This window comes from Ranitomeya variabilis, chromosome 4 (assembly GCF_051348905.1).
Source record: "Ranitomeya variabilis isolate aRanVar5 chromosome 4, aRanVar5.hap1, whole genome shotgun sequence".
NCBI classification, from domain to species: Eukaryota; Metazoa; Chordata; class Amphibia; order Anura; family Dendrobatidae; genus Ranitomeya; species Ranitomeya variabilis.
In genome coordinates, this window is record NC_135235.1 from 669738146 (window position 1) to 669756393 (window position 18248).

General features: G+C 42.6%; 2 protein-coding genes across 3 annotated transcripts in view; both read left to right on the top strand.

Moving 5' to 3' along the window:
* Positions 1-5235, top strand: part of LOC143766268 (uncharacterized) — a 211950-nt gene extending 206715 nt beyond the window's left edge. For both annotated transcript variants that reach the window (XM_077253806.1, XM_077253808.1), the window contains exon 7: positions 2877-5235. In XM_077253806.1, the coding sequence (XP_077109921.1) occupies positions 2877-4456 (1580 nt within the window). In that variant the 3' untranslated portion in view covers positions 4457-5235. The remainder of the gene's footprint in view (positions 1-2876) is intronic.
* Positions 1-18248, top strand: part of LOC143766270 (uncharacterized) — a 246911-nt gene that overhangs the window by 172787 nt on the left and 55876 nt on the right. The gene's annotated exons all lie outside the window — the stretch shown is intronic.

Genomic DNA, 18248 nt, shown 5'->3' on the forward strand with positions numbered 1-18248 from the left:
GTTTTAGCCTTAAGATGTTCCTGAAAATCGTCCAAATCGTCGCATGGAGCGGGCTACAGAGGTTGCTGCTATATTTGCCCGTATTATTGCTTCTGAGTTTTCCCAAGTTCTCCTAAGCAGTCCATCCGCCTTGCGATCGGGCGCAAGTCAGATAACAGTCCAGGGTCAATAACAAGAGAGAGGGGAGAAAAAGCCGAAGGACAAGACAATGGGGTAGACAGAACACGGTCCAAAGGGTCAGGCAGCAGAAGATTAGAATTCAGAGCAACAGAATCAGGCTAACACTCACCAGTAAGCTCAAACTACGTCTGGCAGGGATCAGGGGCAGACAGCTCAGTTAAATAGCTATGCGATTTCCAGAACACTGAACACCTGCAGAAAGTCCCGCCCACCCCAGTCACAGATTGGACAGCAGAGCTGTCAATCAAGCCGCCAAAAGAGTAGCAAGCCGATCACAGTATTGGACAACCAAGGTGTCAATCAAGACAGACAGCTCAACAAGACACTTTCCATAGGACAGCAAAGCAATCATTCACTGAGCGAAGGAATCGTGACAGCAGTGTTTATAAACAATATACAAAATGTATAAAAGTGAACTAAATGATACAGTATAGTCAATTACATAAAGTAAAAAGGATAACAAAAGAAAAGATATAAACTTGTGTGATGGAAATGACGCAGATCTTACCAGAGGGAAGCTGTCTTTCTGGAAAATGGTGGAGAACTACAGTGAACTGTGTCTACCAGAACTGACAATGACAATGATGTCCCCGGCAGGAGATATTAATGCAATTTTTCCTATCATTAATTTAGCTTTCCATAGATAAGGAACATGGCCTATGTGCCAGGTACGGACTGGGACTGAAATTCAGTCCTGGCATTTGAAATTGCACAGGCCCATGCTGTCCCCGTTCCCAAGCACCAGATGGGATATATTACTAACATTACCCTGGATGGAGGAAAGCAAGATTTACTACAAGACCAATATATCTAATGATACCCATGACCTGCTGGGGTGAGTGACGGAGTCAGCAACTTTGTGCTTCGTCGCAACTCTTAACAGTATGGGTATCTTGAGAACACTGATTCTGTTAATAACGTAGCAGACAAGGCAGTCCACAACCAGACAGGCCCTTCTGGCATTTGCCAGAATTGCCAAATGGCCAGTCCGGCCCTGCTATGTGCTGTTATCCACCTGTCCAATAATAATAATAATAATCTTTATTTATGTAGCACCAACATATTCCGCAGCGCTTTACAGCTTAACAGTTTCAAAAACAACAGTCATAAGTAACAATGTTAATACAATAATTAAAGCACAATGAGACGACCCTGCTCGTGAGAGCTTACAATCTACAATGAGGTGGGGGAGATACAAATTACAGGTGTGTATTTACAATGATGTATTTACAATGATGGTCCAGCCATCTTCAGGGAGTGGGGGATAGATGCAAGTGGTGAATGGGTTACACACAAATAAAATGACTGATTAGGGAACGTGATAGGCCTCTCTGAACAAATATGTTTTGAGGGAGCGCCTAAAACTATGCAAATTGTGAATGGTCCTAATATCTTCGGGTAGAGCATTCCAGAGGATTGGCACAGCACGGGAGAAGTCCTGGAGTCGGGAGTGGGAGGTACGGATTAGTGCAGAGGTTAGTCGAAAGTCATTTGCAGAGCGCAGAGGTCGGTTAGGCCAATAGACAGAAAAGAGGGAGGAGATGTAAGGGGGTGCCGCACTGTGGAGAGCTTTGTGGGTGAGAACAAGTGCTTTGAATTGTATCCTGTAATGAATGGGCAGCCAGTGTAATGACTGGTGAAGAGCGGACGCGTCCGAGTAACGATTAGCTAGATGGACGACCCTGGCTGCTGCATTACGGATGGACTGGAGAGGGGAAAGTCGAGTAAGGGGGAGGCCAATTAATAGAGCGACAGTGAGGGTTTTTGTTGTTTCCATAGTGAGAACAGGGCGGATTCTAGAGATGTTCTTTATGTGTAAGCGGCACGAGCGGGCAAGAGATTGTATATGTGATGTGAAGGAGAGATCGGAGTCAAACGTAACACCCAGACAGCGCGCCTGCTGCCGGGGTGTTATTATGGTGCCACCCACGGAGAGGGAAACATCAGGTTTAGGGAGGTTAGTAGATGGTGGGAGCAGAAGAAGTTCAGTTTTGGAGAGGTTGAGTTTCAGATAGAGAGCGGACATGATGTCGGAGACTACAGACAGACAGTCACAGCGGGAGTAAGGTCAGGGGATGACGTGTATAGTTGTGTGTTGTCGGCATAAAGATGGTACTGAAAGCCAAATCTGCTGATGGTCTGTCCAATTGGGGCCGTGTAGAGAGAGAAGAGAAGGGGGCCAAGGACTGAGCCCTGAGGTACTTCAACAGTGTCCAGTATTAATCCAGCTCCAGAAAAGTTTGCTATAATTCCTGTGAGGACTGGAACAGTTACCTCCAGAGGTGTTAGATTTGTCGCCTGCCAGGCTCTGGTAAAGACTTCTTGTCTGCTCTGCATCTGATAACCCACTTCAATTCCTGTTCACATCAGGGTGTCATATTGAATAGGGATTGGAATGAAGTGCAAGTTCTTTTTGGCTTTCCAAGTTATAATTAAGACATGCATCAGTACTCAATATGAAGGTGACATGTCGCCTCTTACGAAATGACTATGGATTTTGATCCCATTTTACCATTACATCTATGACAGCTAACATTAGAAGAGAAATTAAAAACTGAAAGAGTACAACCTTTTGGCTTAATATCATAATCTATTAGTCCTCGCAATGACATCAGCTAGTATTTTTATTAATACGATTTGTTTCAAAATGCAGCATTTATTTAAAAATATACTGTATATATTTTTTTTCTTGGCAGATGGACAGCTGACATTTACTGATATTCAAGCAGCTGATTATGGTATCACACCATATAAATATGAAGAGTATCACATTATTCCAGATTTACCGCCAGCCCTTCACAGCAAAAATCTATCATCTATTCCTTTTCAAGACTGCCTATTTTCTGATTCATTACAGACCGTTAAGGAAAATGAAAATAACAAAAAGGATGCTGAACATGAAAAAGCTCATACAGGGGAAAAGCCATTTTCATGTCATGAATGTGGGAAATGTTTTACCAAGAAAGAACATCTTAATGTACATCAGAGAGTTCACATAGGGCATAAACCATTTTCATGTCCCAAATATGGAAAATATTTTACCTACAAAACAAATCTTGCTGCACATAAGAAAATTCACACAGGGGAGAGGCCATTTTCTTGTCCAGAATGTGGGAAAAATTTTACATATAAAAGTAGTCTTGATGCACATAAGAAAATTCACACAGGGGAGGGGCCATTTTCATGTCCAGAATGTGGGAAATATTTTACATATAAAAGTAGTCTTGATGCACATAAGAAAATTCATACAGGGGAGGGGCCATTTTCATGTCCAGAATGTGGGAAATATTTCACATATAAAAGTAGTCTTGATGCACATAAGAAAATTCACACAGGGGAGATGCCATTTTCATGTCCAGAATGTGGGAAATATTTTATATATAAAAAAAGTCTTGAAGTACATAAGAGAATTCACACAGGGGAGAAGCCGTTTTCATGTTTAGTATGTGGAAAATGTTTTAACAAGAAAGCTAATGTTTCGGCACATCAGATAAGTCACACAGGGGAGAAACCATTTTCATGTCCAGAATGTGGGAAATATTTTACATATAAAAGAAGTCTTGAAGTACATAAGAAAACTCACACAGGGAAGAAGCCATTTTCATGTTCAGAATGTGGGAAATGTTTTTACCAGAAAGAAAGTCTTATTGTACATCAGAGAAGTCACACAGGGGAGAAACCATTTTCATGTCCAGAATGTGGGAAATGTTTTACTTACAAACGAGATTTTGTTAACCATAAAAGCACTCATACGGGTGAGAATCCATTTTCATGTACAGAATGTGGGAAATGTTTTACCAAGAAAGAAAGTCTTACTCTTCATCAGAGGATTCACACAGGGGAGAAGCCATTTTCATGTTCGGAATGTGGGAAATGTTTTAGCCAAAAAGGAAGTCTTACTGTACATCAGAGAATTCACACAGGGGAGAAGCCATTTTTATGTCCAGAATGTGGGAAACATTTTATATATAAAAGAAGTCTTGATGCACATAAGAAAATTCACACAGGTGAGAAGCCATTTTCGTGTCCAGAATGTGGGAAACATTTTATATATAAAAGAAGTCTTGATGCACATAAGAAAATTCACACAGGTGAGAAGTCGTTTTCGTGTCCAGAATGTGGGAAATGTTTTACATATAAAAGAAGTCTTGATGCGCATAAGAAAATTCACACAGGGGAAAAGCCATTTTCATGTTCAGTATGTGGGAAATGTTTTAACAAGAAAGCTAATGTTTCTGCACATCAGAGAATTCACACAGGGGAGAAACCATTTTAATGTCCAGAATATTAGAAATGTATTACTTGCAAAAGACATCTTCTTATACACAGCAGAGATCACACAGGAGAGAAGCCATTTTGAATTCCAGAATGTGGGAAACCTTTTCCTACTAAATAAGTCTTGTTGCACATAAGAAAATTCATACAGGGGATATGCTATATTTATGTCACAAATGTGGAAAATGTTTTACTCAAAGATGAGATCTCGGGGGGTTGGGCACAAGGATATGCGGCGAATTAGTTAGTAATTAGAGTAGTAGCAGTCTTAATTTGAGAGTTTTAGTTTTATAGGTTTTTTTCTTTTCTTACCTATGCAATACATATGTTACAGATGGCCAACAAATACAACATAACGTTGGTCGAGAGTAGTAAGTACCTTTTATTTCATGTTTAACACTATACGCTTAATATGTACTATAAGCCATGTTCAATGTGTCCAATATATATTGTTTGTAACTCAACTTATTTTGTTGTTAATAAACAAATTAAAAAAAAAAAAAGATGAGATCTCGTTAGGCATAAAAAGCATAAAAATACTCACACAGGGGAGAAGCCGTTTTCATGTTCAGAATGTGGAAAATGTTTTACTACTAAATCAAATCTTTCTGCACATCTGAGAATTCACACAGTATAATCCATTTTCATGTTCAGAATGCCCTGTAAAATCGCTCTTGTTATGAATCAAAGAATACACACAGGAGAAGCCATTTTTCAGATTGTGAATTGGAAAATGTTTCACAAAGAAATTACATTTTCTTAAACATCAGAGAAATTACACAGGGAAGTAACTATTTCATATTTTATAAATTTGTTATTGATGAAATGTGCAAGAAAAGTTACAGTAAAAGTTTAATCACAAATCTGAAAGGGAAAACAATATAGAACATTAAATGATGATAATAACGAAATTTATTCTATGCAATGACCAATAAGCATCAGCAAGTAGACTCTATGTAACAATCCTAAATATTTCACCATTTACAGTGGGGAAAAAAAGTATTTAGAAAGCCACCACTTGTGCAAGTTCTCCCACTTAAAAAGATGAGAGAGACCTGTGTTGTGATCCCAATGGCAGGGGATCTCAGAGATTACAGCAAAGTCTGCAAACATAAATACCAGCTCATAGGGAAGTGGTAACTAGGCTGACCATATACCTGATCCTAGCACAAACACTAACAGTAGCCGGGGAACGTGCCTACGTTGATCCTAGACGTCTCGCGCCAGCCGGAGAACTAACTAACCCTATCAGGGAAAATAAGACCTCTCTTGCCTCCAGAGAAAAGACCCCAAAGTAATACAAGCCCCCAACAAATAATAACGGTGAGGCAAGAAGAAAAGACAAACGTAAGAATGAACTAGATTTTAGCAAAGAGAGGCCCACTGACTAATAGCAGAATATAGTAAGATGACTTATATGGTCAGCAAAAAACCCTGCAAAATATCCACACTGAATATCCAAGAACCCCCAAACCGACTAACGGTGTGGGGGGAGAATATCAGCCCCCTAGAGCTTCCAGCGATATCAGGAATCACATTTTGTACAAGCTGGACAAAAAATATAAACAATGCAAATGATCAAAAATAAGAAAGCAGGACTTAGCTTATCTTGCAAAGAACCAGGACCTGAAGACAGGAGCAAACAGAAATGAACTGATTACAACGATGCCAGGCACTGGACTGAGAATCCAGGAAGTTTAAATAGCAACACCCCAGGCCTAACGAAGCAGGTGAGCACCAACCTGGGAAAGGACAATCCAAGTGCCAAACCACTAGTGACCACAAGAGGGAGCCAAGAAGTATAGTTCACAACAGACCTGTTATTGACATCATAGTTAGACCACAACTATGAGAATCAAAATGAGAAAACAAATCCAGAAAATTACCTTGTCTGATTTGGCAAGATTTATTTTGCAAATTATGGTGGACAATAAGTATTTGGTCACCTAAAAACATGCAAGACTTCTGGCTCTCACAGATCTGTAACTTCTTTTTTAAGAGGCTCTTCTGTCCTCCACTCATTACCTGTAGTAATAAATATCAGTATAACAGACACCTATCCACAACCTCAAACAGTCACACTCCAAACTCCACTATGGTGAAGACTAGTGATGAGCGAGTGTACTCGTTGCTTGGGTTTTTCCGAGAACGCTTGGGTGGTCTCCGAGTATTTGTTAGTGTTCGGAGATTTAGTTTTCATCCCTGCAGCTGAATGATTTATAGCTACTACCCAGCCTGAGTACATATGGGGGTTGCCTGGTTGCTAAGGAATCCCCACATGTGTTCAAGCTGTCTAGTAGCCACAAATCATGCTGCTGAGGCGATGAAAACATAATCTCCGATCAGTTACAAATACTCGGAGACCACACGAGTGTGCTCGGGAAAACCCGAGCAACGAGTACACTTGCTCATCACCAAAAAGCTGTCGAAGGACACCAGAAACAAAATTGTAGCCCTGCACCAGACTGGGAAGACGGAATCTATATTAGGCAAGCAGCGTGGCATGATGAAATCAACTGTGGGAGCAATAATAACAAAATGGAAGACATACAAGACCACTGATAATCTCCCTCGATCTGTGGCTCCACGTGAGATCTCACCCCGTGCAGTCAAAATGATCACAAGAACAGTGAGCACAAATCCCAGAACCACATGGGGGGGGGACATAGTGAATGGCCTGCATAGAGCTGGGACCACTGTAGGAAAGGCTATCATCAGTAACTCACTACGCTGCCAGGGACTCAGATTCTGCAGTGCCAGACATGCCCCCCTGCTTAAGCCAGTGCATGTACGGGCCCATCTGAAGTTTGCTAGAGAGCATTTGAATTATCCAGAAGAGTATTGGGAGAATGTCATATGGTCTGATGAAACCAAAGTAGAACTGTTTGTTAGAAACTCGTCTTGTTTTGAGGAGACAGAATGCTGAGTTGCATCCAAAGAACACCTTACCTATTGTGAAGCATGGAGGTGGCAACATCATGGTTTGCTGTTTCTCTGCAAAGGGACTAGGACAACTGATCCGTGTACATGAAAGAATGAATGAGGCCATGTATCATGAGATTTTGAGGGCATTGAAGATGAAATGTGTATGGATATTTCAGCATGATAATGATCCCAAGCACACCGCCAGGGCAACGAAAGAGCAGCTTCGTAAGAAGCTTGTGAAGGTCCTGGAGTGGCTTAGCCAGTCTCCAGATCTCATCCCCATAGAAAACCTTTGGAGGGAGTTGAAAGTCCATGTTGCCCACCGATAGGCCCAAAACATCACTGCTATAGAGGATATCTGCATGGAGAAATGGGCCAACATGCCACAAATAGTGTGTGCCAACCTTGTAACGACTTACAGAAAACGTTTGACGTCTGTCATTGCCAACAAATGATATATAACAAAATATTGAGATGAACTTTTGTTAATTACCAATACTTATTTTCCACCATAATTTGCAAAATAAATCTTGTCAAATCAGACAAGGTAATTTTCTGGATTTGTTTTCTCATTTTGATTCTCATAGTTGTGGTCTACCTATGATGTCAATAACTCTCTCATCTTTTTAAGTGGTAGAACTTGCACATTGGTGGCTGACTAAATCCTTTTTTTCCCCACTGTACATAGAATACTTTACCGTTATGTGAACAAAAGATGACTAGCACTTCTCTGGTATACATGATCGGGACAGATGCTGAGGCAAATGTATTATTAATCAGATGAGACCAACTGGGGACTGGATGGTTCCCTCTTCAACTTTCCTAATCAAGTACAAAATAATCTACCCGCAACTGATACTCGACCAAATAGAAGAGAAAGGCTTCTGACCACCTCATTAGAACTTGTAACCTAAGATTAATAAATATCTACCTTTCATACTAATATCCACCTGTACCGATGTGTTTTATTGTTTATATGTTAAGATATTCCCCTAGAACCTGTGTAGTTGAGGGAGAGCTGGTATCAGTAAAATTTTAGTTTTTTTTTATTTATCTTATCATTTCACAATTATATATGTGAATATATATGTATATTGTGAGGCAGTGACCGGTGTCACATGTAGGGGTCGCTGTGTGTTCTGTTATGATCTGGTGGCCTAGGAGCAGCATGGACGAGCTCTGGAGTAGGTGGCCTCTATACTGACCGCAGACCCTGAACTTAACACCGCAACTAGAAGTAGCCGTGGGATGTTCCGGTCACTCCCTCGACACGTCGTCACAGCCGGAGGACTAATTACCCCTAAAGAAAGAAACAGGAAAACTATCTTGCCTCAGAGAAAATCCCCAAAGGAAAGACAGCCCCCCACAAATATTGACTGTGAGAGGAGAGGGAAATTACAAACACAGACTGAAAACAGAATTTAGCAAAGGAGGCCATGCTACCTAGAAAGAAAAGACAGGACAGAGTACTGTGCGGTCAGTATTAAAAGACTACAAAAATCCACCACAGAGAATACAAAAATCTCCACACCTAACTAAAGGCATGGAGGGTAACTCTGCGACTCCAGAGCTTCCAGCTTGGCTGAATAAATCCTTACACGGACAAAGCTGGACAAGAAAAAACATAGCAATTCACTGAACTATAAAGTCCACCGCATGTGGACTGCAAAAACAAAGCCAGGACTTATCTTTGATGATTTGGACAATCCAGCAGGAGAAACCAAGCAGAGATGTGCATCCTCCAGAAAACAATTGACAACTGGCACTCACTAAAGGGTGAAGCCAGACTAAATAGCCCCGTCCAAAGTGGAAGCACCTGATGACTGCTGTGAAGGACAAACAGCAGCACTACCACTTATAACCACCGGAGGGAGCCCAAAAGCAGAACCCACAACAGAATTCACAACAGTGTTCCCCCTAAGATGCGGACGGAGCCCTGTTAGACCCACTGGAGTGCCTTGTGGTCACAGCAGGATGCCTGTGAGTCACAGGGCAAAATAAAAGTAAGCGTGGACCTGGTCAAGCTATTTGGCCTGGCATTGTTCAGGAAAAGCTGGTATGAGCTTTTATTTTGGAAACGGACTGCAGGAAGGAAGTCGGGCCAGTCTTACAGGTGGCATAAGGCCACAGATTCCAGTTTGAGAATGCTTTGCAGTCACAGGAGTAGCTGTGATTGCAATGCAGAATAAAAAAAATAAGTATAGGTCTTGGACATGCTAGTGTCCAAGGCAGATTTAGGGAAAACCTGCCCTGGCTTTTGGTGTTTTGAAACAGACTGCAGGATGGTAGTTGTGCAGTCCGTTTCAGTCCCAGTCCAGGTTTTCCATGTGGCTGAAGGCCACAGCTTCTAGATTAAAATCCCTGCAGTAAAGAGTTGGGTGTGGAGAGTGGAGTTTGCAGCAAGCAAAGCAGACAGCTCTGCAAAAGCTGAGATCTGTGTGAGAGCAACACAGAGCCCAGCAGAGCGAACTCCTGGCAACCGCAGCATAGACAGTGATGCAGTCGCCCACGGCAATCTTTCAGAGGTGGACCAGCGTATTTAGGGACTAATTTGGAGGATATTAATACTCGCCTACAAAGCCATCCATAACCTGTCTCCTCCATATATCTCTGAACTAATCTCCCGATTTCTTCACCCACGCAGTCTCCAGTCCTCCCAAGACCTCCTTCTCTCCTCCACACTTATTCGCTCCTCACCCAACCTCCAAGACTTCTCCCGAATATCCCCCATCCTCTGGAATTCTTTGCCCCTACACATCCGACTATCAACCACATTCGGATCCTTCAGACAGAACCTGAAAACCCACCTCTTCAGGAAAGCTTACAGCCTGCACTGACCCCGCTGCCTCCTCACCACTACCGGAGCTACTGCCTCACCAACACCGGAGCTCCTGCAACCCTCGACATGCTGTCTCCTTCCCCACCATCCTGTAGAATGTAAGCCCGCAAGGGCAGGGTCCTCGCCCCTCTGTATCAATCTGCAGTTGTTTGCTTACTGTAAGTGATATCTGTAATTTGTATGTTACCCCTTCTCATGTACAGCACCATGGAATCAATGGTGCTATATAAATAATAATATGGTTCCCGGCTGCGATCCATCGTTTACTATGTAGAGCTGTGAGTTGGACATTAATGCTGTATTTCTGTGAGTTGGACATTTAATGCTGTGAAGTAAACGCATTAAACAGACTTTTTGTTTGAACTGTGCGGAGTCACTGCCTCATCACTGCGTAAGTGTGCTACCGCTGTATTACAATATATACAATAAGTTGAATTAATCATAATCATCCTTGCAATAAATCTCAATCTAATTACTATAAGAAACCACAAAAATGTAATAAATGTTAAAAAACGAGGTAGAAAACACAGCGAATGCTTCAACTTATTTCAAGAATCGTGTCAGGAGTAACAGACGAACCCAACACTAGATGTTATTAACCCTCGATGCTTTTTTCGGTTTTGCGTTATCGTTTTTCGCTCCCCTCCTTCCCAGAGCCAAAACGTTTTATTATTTTTCCATAAATATGGCCATTTTTGCGGGACAAGTTGCACTTTTGAACGACAACATTGGTTTTACCATGTTGTGTACTAGAAAACAGGAAAAAAATTCCAAGTGCGTTGAAATTGCAAAAAAGTGCAATCCCACAGTTGTTTTTTGTTTGGCTTTTTTGCTAGGTTCACTAAATGCTAAAACTGACCTGCCATTATGATTCTCCAGGTCATTACGAGTTCGTAGACATGCAGCATGTCAAGGTTCCTTTTTATCTAAGTGGTGTAAAAAAAATTCAAATTTTGCTTAAAAAAAAAAAAAAAAGTGCAGGTTAATCCTTTTTTTTAATTGATAGAGCGATTCTGAACTCGGCGATACCAAATATGTGTAGGTTTGCTGCTTCAGTAACTGATCGTGTGTCCTCCAACGATCAATTAAAATTGTTACTGTGCAGGAGATTCCTCCCGCACGGTAACAGTTAACAGAAGCCAGCCAATCACAGGCCGGTAGCTGACGTCAGCGCGTACGTCGCCGGCGTATGACGTCACTGTCATATGCTGGAACGACGCTGCGTGGTTCAGCCGAATCGGAGAGGAGATCCGAGGACACACCGCAGGAGCTCGGCCAGGTAGGTAAAATCCTTTCTTTTTTTTGTAAAGCCGCGGTATGGGGCATACTATACTAGTATGGGAGGAAATAAAAAAGGGATGCATATGCCTATGGGGATGCTGCATTATACCATGATGTGCATTATATGAATATGGGGATGCTGAATTATACTATGGGGTGTATCATATCCCTATGGGGATGCTGCATTATACTATGGGGTGCATTATATGCCTATGGGGATGCTGAATTATACTATGGGATGCATTATATCCCTATGAGGATTCTGCATTATACTATGGGGTGCATTATATCCCTATGAGAATGCTGCATTATACTATGGGGTGCATTATATCCCTATTGGTCTGCTGCATTATACTATGGGGGTGCTGCATTATACTATGGGGCAGCTGCATTATACTATGGGGCTGCTGCATTATACTATGGGTACTATTCACCACACTGATATGAAAATGTGCCATAACAGTAGGAAGTGATGAAAAGAGAAAAGGAAGTTTGTAACATAAATTCTTTATTAAGTACAAGGTATTTAAAATATTTAAAAAGATGGGGGAAAGAAAATACCTCCAAAAAGTGGGGAGGAAACAGCAAAATCATAAATGACTGCACTGAAGCAGTAGTGTTAAAGGGACATAGCTTACAGCTCTGGAAGAAGCTTAGTTGCGAAACGGCGCTCGTCGGCGCTCGGAAGGACACAGCTCTCCTAGCTGCACTGCATCACAGCAACCACATTTCCACTTCAGGTATAATTCATGAAAAGAATTTCTTTTACAAACTTCCTTTTCTCTTCTCGTCACTTCCTACTGTCATGGCACATTTTCATATCAGTGTGGTGAATAGTTAGTATATTGAAGTGCTTTCAGCCTACCTTACTTAAAGGGAACCTGTCACCTGAATTTGGCGGGTCCTTTTTTGGGTCATATGGGTGGTGTTTTCGGGTCTTTTATTAACTACTGCAACCTCCTGCTCTGTGGCCTCCCCTCGAACACTCTCGCACCCCTCCAATCTATTCTAAACTCTGCTGCCAGACTAATCCACCTGTCCCCCCACTATTCCCCTGCCTCTCCCCTCTGTCAATCCCTTCACTGGCTCCCCATTGCCCAGAGACTCCAGTACAAAACCCTAACCATGACGTACAAAGCCATCCACAACCTGTCTCCTCCATACATCTGTGACCTTGTTTCCCGGTACTTACCTACACGCAACCTCCGATCCTCACAAGATCTCCTTCTCTACTCCCCTCTTATCTCCTCTTCCCACAATCGCATACAAGATTTCTCTCGCGTATCACCCCTACTCTGGAACCCTCTACCACAACACATCAGACTCTCGCCTACCATCGAAATCTTCAAAAAGAACCTGAAGACCCACCTCTTCCGACAAGCCTACAACCTGCAGTAACCACCGATCAACCAAACCGCTGTATGACCAGCTCTATCCTCACCTACTGTATCCTCACCCATCCCTTGTAGATTGTGAGCCTTCGCGGGCAGGGTCCTCTCTCCTCCTGTACCAGTTATGACTTGTATTGTTTAAGATTATTGTACTTGTTTTTATTATGTATACCCCTCCTCACATGTAAAGCGCCATGGAATAAATGGTGCTATAACAATAAATAATAATAATAACCCCTTTTTTCCCGCTGGCCGCACGCTGGTCGTGAAATTGACCTGACGTTGATTCACTTTCCTCCCTAGTTAACGCGTGCGCAAAGCAATCTTGCCTTGCGCACGCGCAGTATGCTTTGCCCAACTGCGGGCAAAGCCGAAAACCATTAGTGCGCATGCGCCGGCGCACTATGTCCCGGAACACAGTGAAATACTTCCGGAACATAGTGCGCCGGCGCACCAAATTCAGGTGACAGGTTCCCTTTAAAGGACTATGGGAATCATTATACTATGGGGCTGCTGCATTATACTATTGGGCTGCTGCATTATACTATGTGTGCATTATATTATGGGGCTGCTGCATTATACTATGGGGCTGCTGCGTTATACTATGTGTACATTATATTATGGGGCTGCTGCATTATACTCTTATGGGGGTGCATTATACTCTTATGGGGGTGCATTATACTGCTATGGGGGTGCATTATAGTACTATACGGTGCATTATGCTGCTATGGGAGTGCATTATACTACTATGTGGGTGCATTATACTGCTATATATGACTATGGGGTACATTTATACTATTATGGATGACTGGGGGCAATATTGGTAGACATGGGGAAGTATGGTGGGACATGAGGCAGAATGGGAGGACACGTGGGGTCCAGAATGTGGGATATTATTACTGTAGGGGCTAATTAAAGGATATTATTTTTGAGGATAGTGTTTTCAGTGTTGGGGAGGAGATGTCCTGTTACTGTGCAGGGCGACACGGTCATTTATTTTCTACATTTGGTGTAGTTTGGAGGTTGGTGAAAAATTGAGGAATTTGCTCTAGATAACTGTTATTTTCTACAGAAACGAGTCCTGGCTGGAAGAAGTGATGGCGGTGTGTGCTGGATGAAGATGAAAAGCAAAGATAAAGGACTTCAACTAGAGATGTCACAGATGAGTCAGTGTGTTATCTGTACACTGACACTATACACTGTGGTATACTATATACAGAGCTCCTGTGTATAATGTTACTGATGATCACTGCATTATCTGTACACTAACACTATATACAGAGCTCCTGTGTATGTCACTGGTGATCACTGTATTACCTGTACACTGACACTATATACAGAGCTCCTGTGTACAATGTCACTAGTGATCTCTGTATTACCTGTACACGGACACTATACGATATACAGATCTCCTGTGTATAGTGGCACTTATGGTGATATTAATATTGTGTTTTGTATTAATGATTGGTATTGTAGTATTCGGTCACTATGTTGTCGTAATATGTGTTTTGGCCCTGGTGTGGCAGTATTTGTTCCTTGTGTTTGCTATTATTCGGTCACTGTGGTGGTAATATGTGGTCTGGTAATGGTGTGGCGGTATTTGTTCCTTGTATGTGGTATTATTGGTCATCATGTGGTGGTAATATGTGGTCTGGACATGGTGCGGTGGCATTTGTCCCTTGTATATGATATTATTCGGTCACTGTGGTGGTAATATGGTGTCTGGCATGGTGCGGTGGTATTTGTTCCTTGTTTGTGATATTATTGGTAATTTTAAAAATTTAAAAATAAATAAAAATATACCTAAATTGTATTGGATATTTTAACAAATGTTTAGTAAGTTACAGTAGAGTAGAGTCCGGCCAGAAGAGTCTACCTTGTCTTGGTGGTGGATTAAAAAAATCTTTTGTCCAAAACAAAAGCTACTGGTTATGTATGTGGTGATGGGAACTGTAAATGTGTGATTGGTGAGGATGTGGTGCAGAAGTGGAGTTTTTCCAAGAGAGTGCGGTGGGACTGTGGATGGTTCGAAGGGTGGATGTGGCACTGGGGTGGAGCCTGGGCGGAGTCTCAAGGGGGGCCCAAAAAATTTTGCCAGTATGGGGCCCAGAAATTCCTAGTAGCAGCCCAGGACACAATGCAACCTGGAACTCAAAGAACAAGAATCACTGTTCCAGTATCTAAAAGCTGATACAGTTGTGCCCAAAAGTTTACGTACCTAGGCAGAATTTTTGCTTTCTTGGCCTTTTTTTAGAGAATATGAATGATTACACCAAACCTTCTTCTCCACTCATGGTAACTGGTTGGATGAAGCCATTTATTGTCAAACTACTGTGTTTTCTTTTTTTAAATCATAATGACAAACCAAAACATCCAAATGACTCTGATCAAAAGTTCACATACTTTGGTGATTTTGGCATGATAACATGCACGCAAGTTGACACAAATGCGTTTGAATGGCTACTGAAGGTAACATCTTCACCTGTGACTTGTTTTCTTGTAATCAATGTGTGTGCATAAAAGCTGAGTGAGTTTCTGGGATCCAGACAGAATCTTGCATCTTTCAGCCAGCCAAAAATTCTGCCGGGGTATGTAAACTTTTGAACACAACTGTATACTATTAGCCACAACTTTTGCTGTGCCAGACTACAACAAGTCCTTCACGGGAAATTCTTACCCAATTTGGTAGGAACAGTGACTCAGACTTTGCTCTAGCCACTCCAAAGGAATTCGGGCCTTCACCTTTTATCCCTTGTACAGGTTGGTACAGCAAGGTCCACTGGATTACTGGAAAGTAAAAAATACAAACCGAGTTCAAACAATTGCCCCTGCCCTCTCTTTCAAGCCACAAATCTAAGCCTCCTCCTGCCGACTCCAACTCAAAAACATTTCCCGGATCTGTACATTCCTTGACCAGGAAACTGCAAAAACGCTTGTGCATGCCCTCATTGCAACTTCCTACTCTGTGGCCTCCCATATAGCACTCTTGCACCACTCCAATCTATCCTAAACTCTGCTTCCTGACTAATCCACCTGTCGCCCCGTTATTCCCCAGCCTCTCCTCTCTGCCAAGCCCTTCACTGGCTTTTTATTGTCCAGAGACTCTAATTGATAACCCTAAGGCTATGTGCTCACGTAGAATGGACCTCTGCGGATTTTTCCGCAGCGGATTTTAGAAATCTCCAGGTAAAAGGCACTGCGTTTTACCTGCGGATTTACCGCAGTTTTTATGCGGATTTTGTGCGGATTCCCCTGCGGTATTACACCTGCGGATTCGTATTGTGGAGCAGGTGTAAACCGCTGCGGAATCCGCACAAAGAATTGACATGCTGCAGAATGTAGACCGCTGCGTTTCCGCACGTTTTTTTCCGCAGCATGGGCACAGCGTTTTCTGTTTTCCATAGGTTTACATTGTACTGTAAACTCATGGGAAACTGTTGCGGACCCGCAGCTGCAGATCCGCTGTGGATCCGCAGCAAAATCCGCAACGTGTGCATATAGCTTAACTATGACATACAAAGCCATCCACAACCTGTCTCCTCCATACATCTGTGACATGGTCTCCCGGTACTTAACTACACTCAACCTTCGATCCTCACAAGATCTCCTTCTCTACTCCCCTCTTATTTCCTCTTCCCAGAACCGCATACAAGACTTCTCCCGTGCTTCCCCCCTACTCTGGAACTCTCTACCCCAACACATCAGACTCTCGCCTACCACGGAAACCTTCAAAAGGAACCTGAAGACCCACCTCTTCCGACAATCCTACAGCCTGCAGTGATCCTTAGGCCGGCCTCACGCTAGCGAGTTTTACGGACGTATGAGCGCATAAACTACGTCCGTAAAATTTGCATTACACACGGCCCAATGATTCCCTATGTCCCAGCTCCTACCGTAGAAAATCGCAGCATGCTGCGTTTGTCACCGTATTGTGCATAAAAATCGCCAATGAAAGTCTATGGGGGCGAGAAAAATACGGATTCCACACGGACCAGCAGTGTGACTTGCGAGAAATACGCAGCGGTGTTAGTGAAAAGCCGGTAATTCAATTGCCGGCTTTTCATTTTTCCTTCCCAAACCCTACATGATATAAGACATGGTTTACATACAGTAAACCATCTCATATCCCTTTTTTTTTTTTGCATATTCCACACTACTAATGCTAGTAGTGTGTATGTGCAAAATTTGGGCGCTGTAGCTGCTAAAATAAAGGGTTAAATCGCGGAAAAAATTGGTGTGGGCTCCCGCGCAATTTTCTCCGCCAGAGTGGTAAAGCCAGTGACTGAGGGCAGATATTAATAGCCAGGAGAGGGTCCATGGTTATTGGCCCCCCCGTGCCTAAAAACATCTGCCCCCAGCCACCCCAGAAAAGGCACATCTGGAAGATGTGCCTATTCTGGCACTTGGCCACTCTCTTCCCACTCCCGTGTAGCGGTGGGATATGGGGTAATGAAGGGTTAATGCCACCTTGCTATTGTAAGGTGACATTAAGCCAGATTAATAATGGAGAGGCGTCAATTATGACACCTATCCATTATTAATCCAATTGTATGAAAGGGTTAAAAAAACACACACACGATTAAAAAGTATTTTAATGAAATAAACAGGTTGTTTTAGTATTTTATTGCTCTCTCAATCCATCCGGAAGACCCTCGCTTGGCAAAATAATAAACCCACAATATACATACCCTCTGATGTACTGTCAGGTCCCACAAAGTAAATCCATCTGAAGGGGTTAACTCATTTTACAGGCAGGAGCTGCGCTAAAGCACCCGCTCGTGCCTGTAACCCCAGGGAATAAAGGAAAGCTGGGTGATCTGTACTCGCATTGAGTTGCGGTGAGGCGCCCTCTGGTGGATGAACTCATATGAACTCGAGCGTAGGAACTTTTCCAAGGCTTCAGTTCATGAGGACATCCACCAGAGGGCGCCTCACCGCAACTCAATGTAACTACAGATCACTCAGCTTTCCTTTCAGCACCCGGGGGATTACAGACACGAGCAGTGCTTTAGCACTGCTCCTGGCTGTAAAATGATTTAACCCCTTCAGATGGATTACCTCATGGGACGTGACAGTTCATCAGAGGGTATGTATATTGTGCCAATATTATTTTGCCAAGCGAGGGTCTTCCGGATGGATTGAGAGAGCAATAAAATACTCAAACAACCTGTTTGTTTATTTCATTAAAATAATTTTTAATAATGTGTGTGTGTGTTTTATTAACCATTTTGTACTATTGGATTAATAATGGATAGGTGACATAATTGACGCCTCTCCATTATTAATCTGGCTTAATGTCACCTTACAATAGCAAGGTGGCATTAACCCTTCATTACCCCATATCCCACTGCTACACG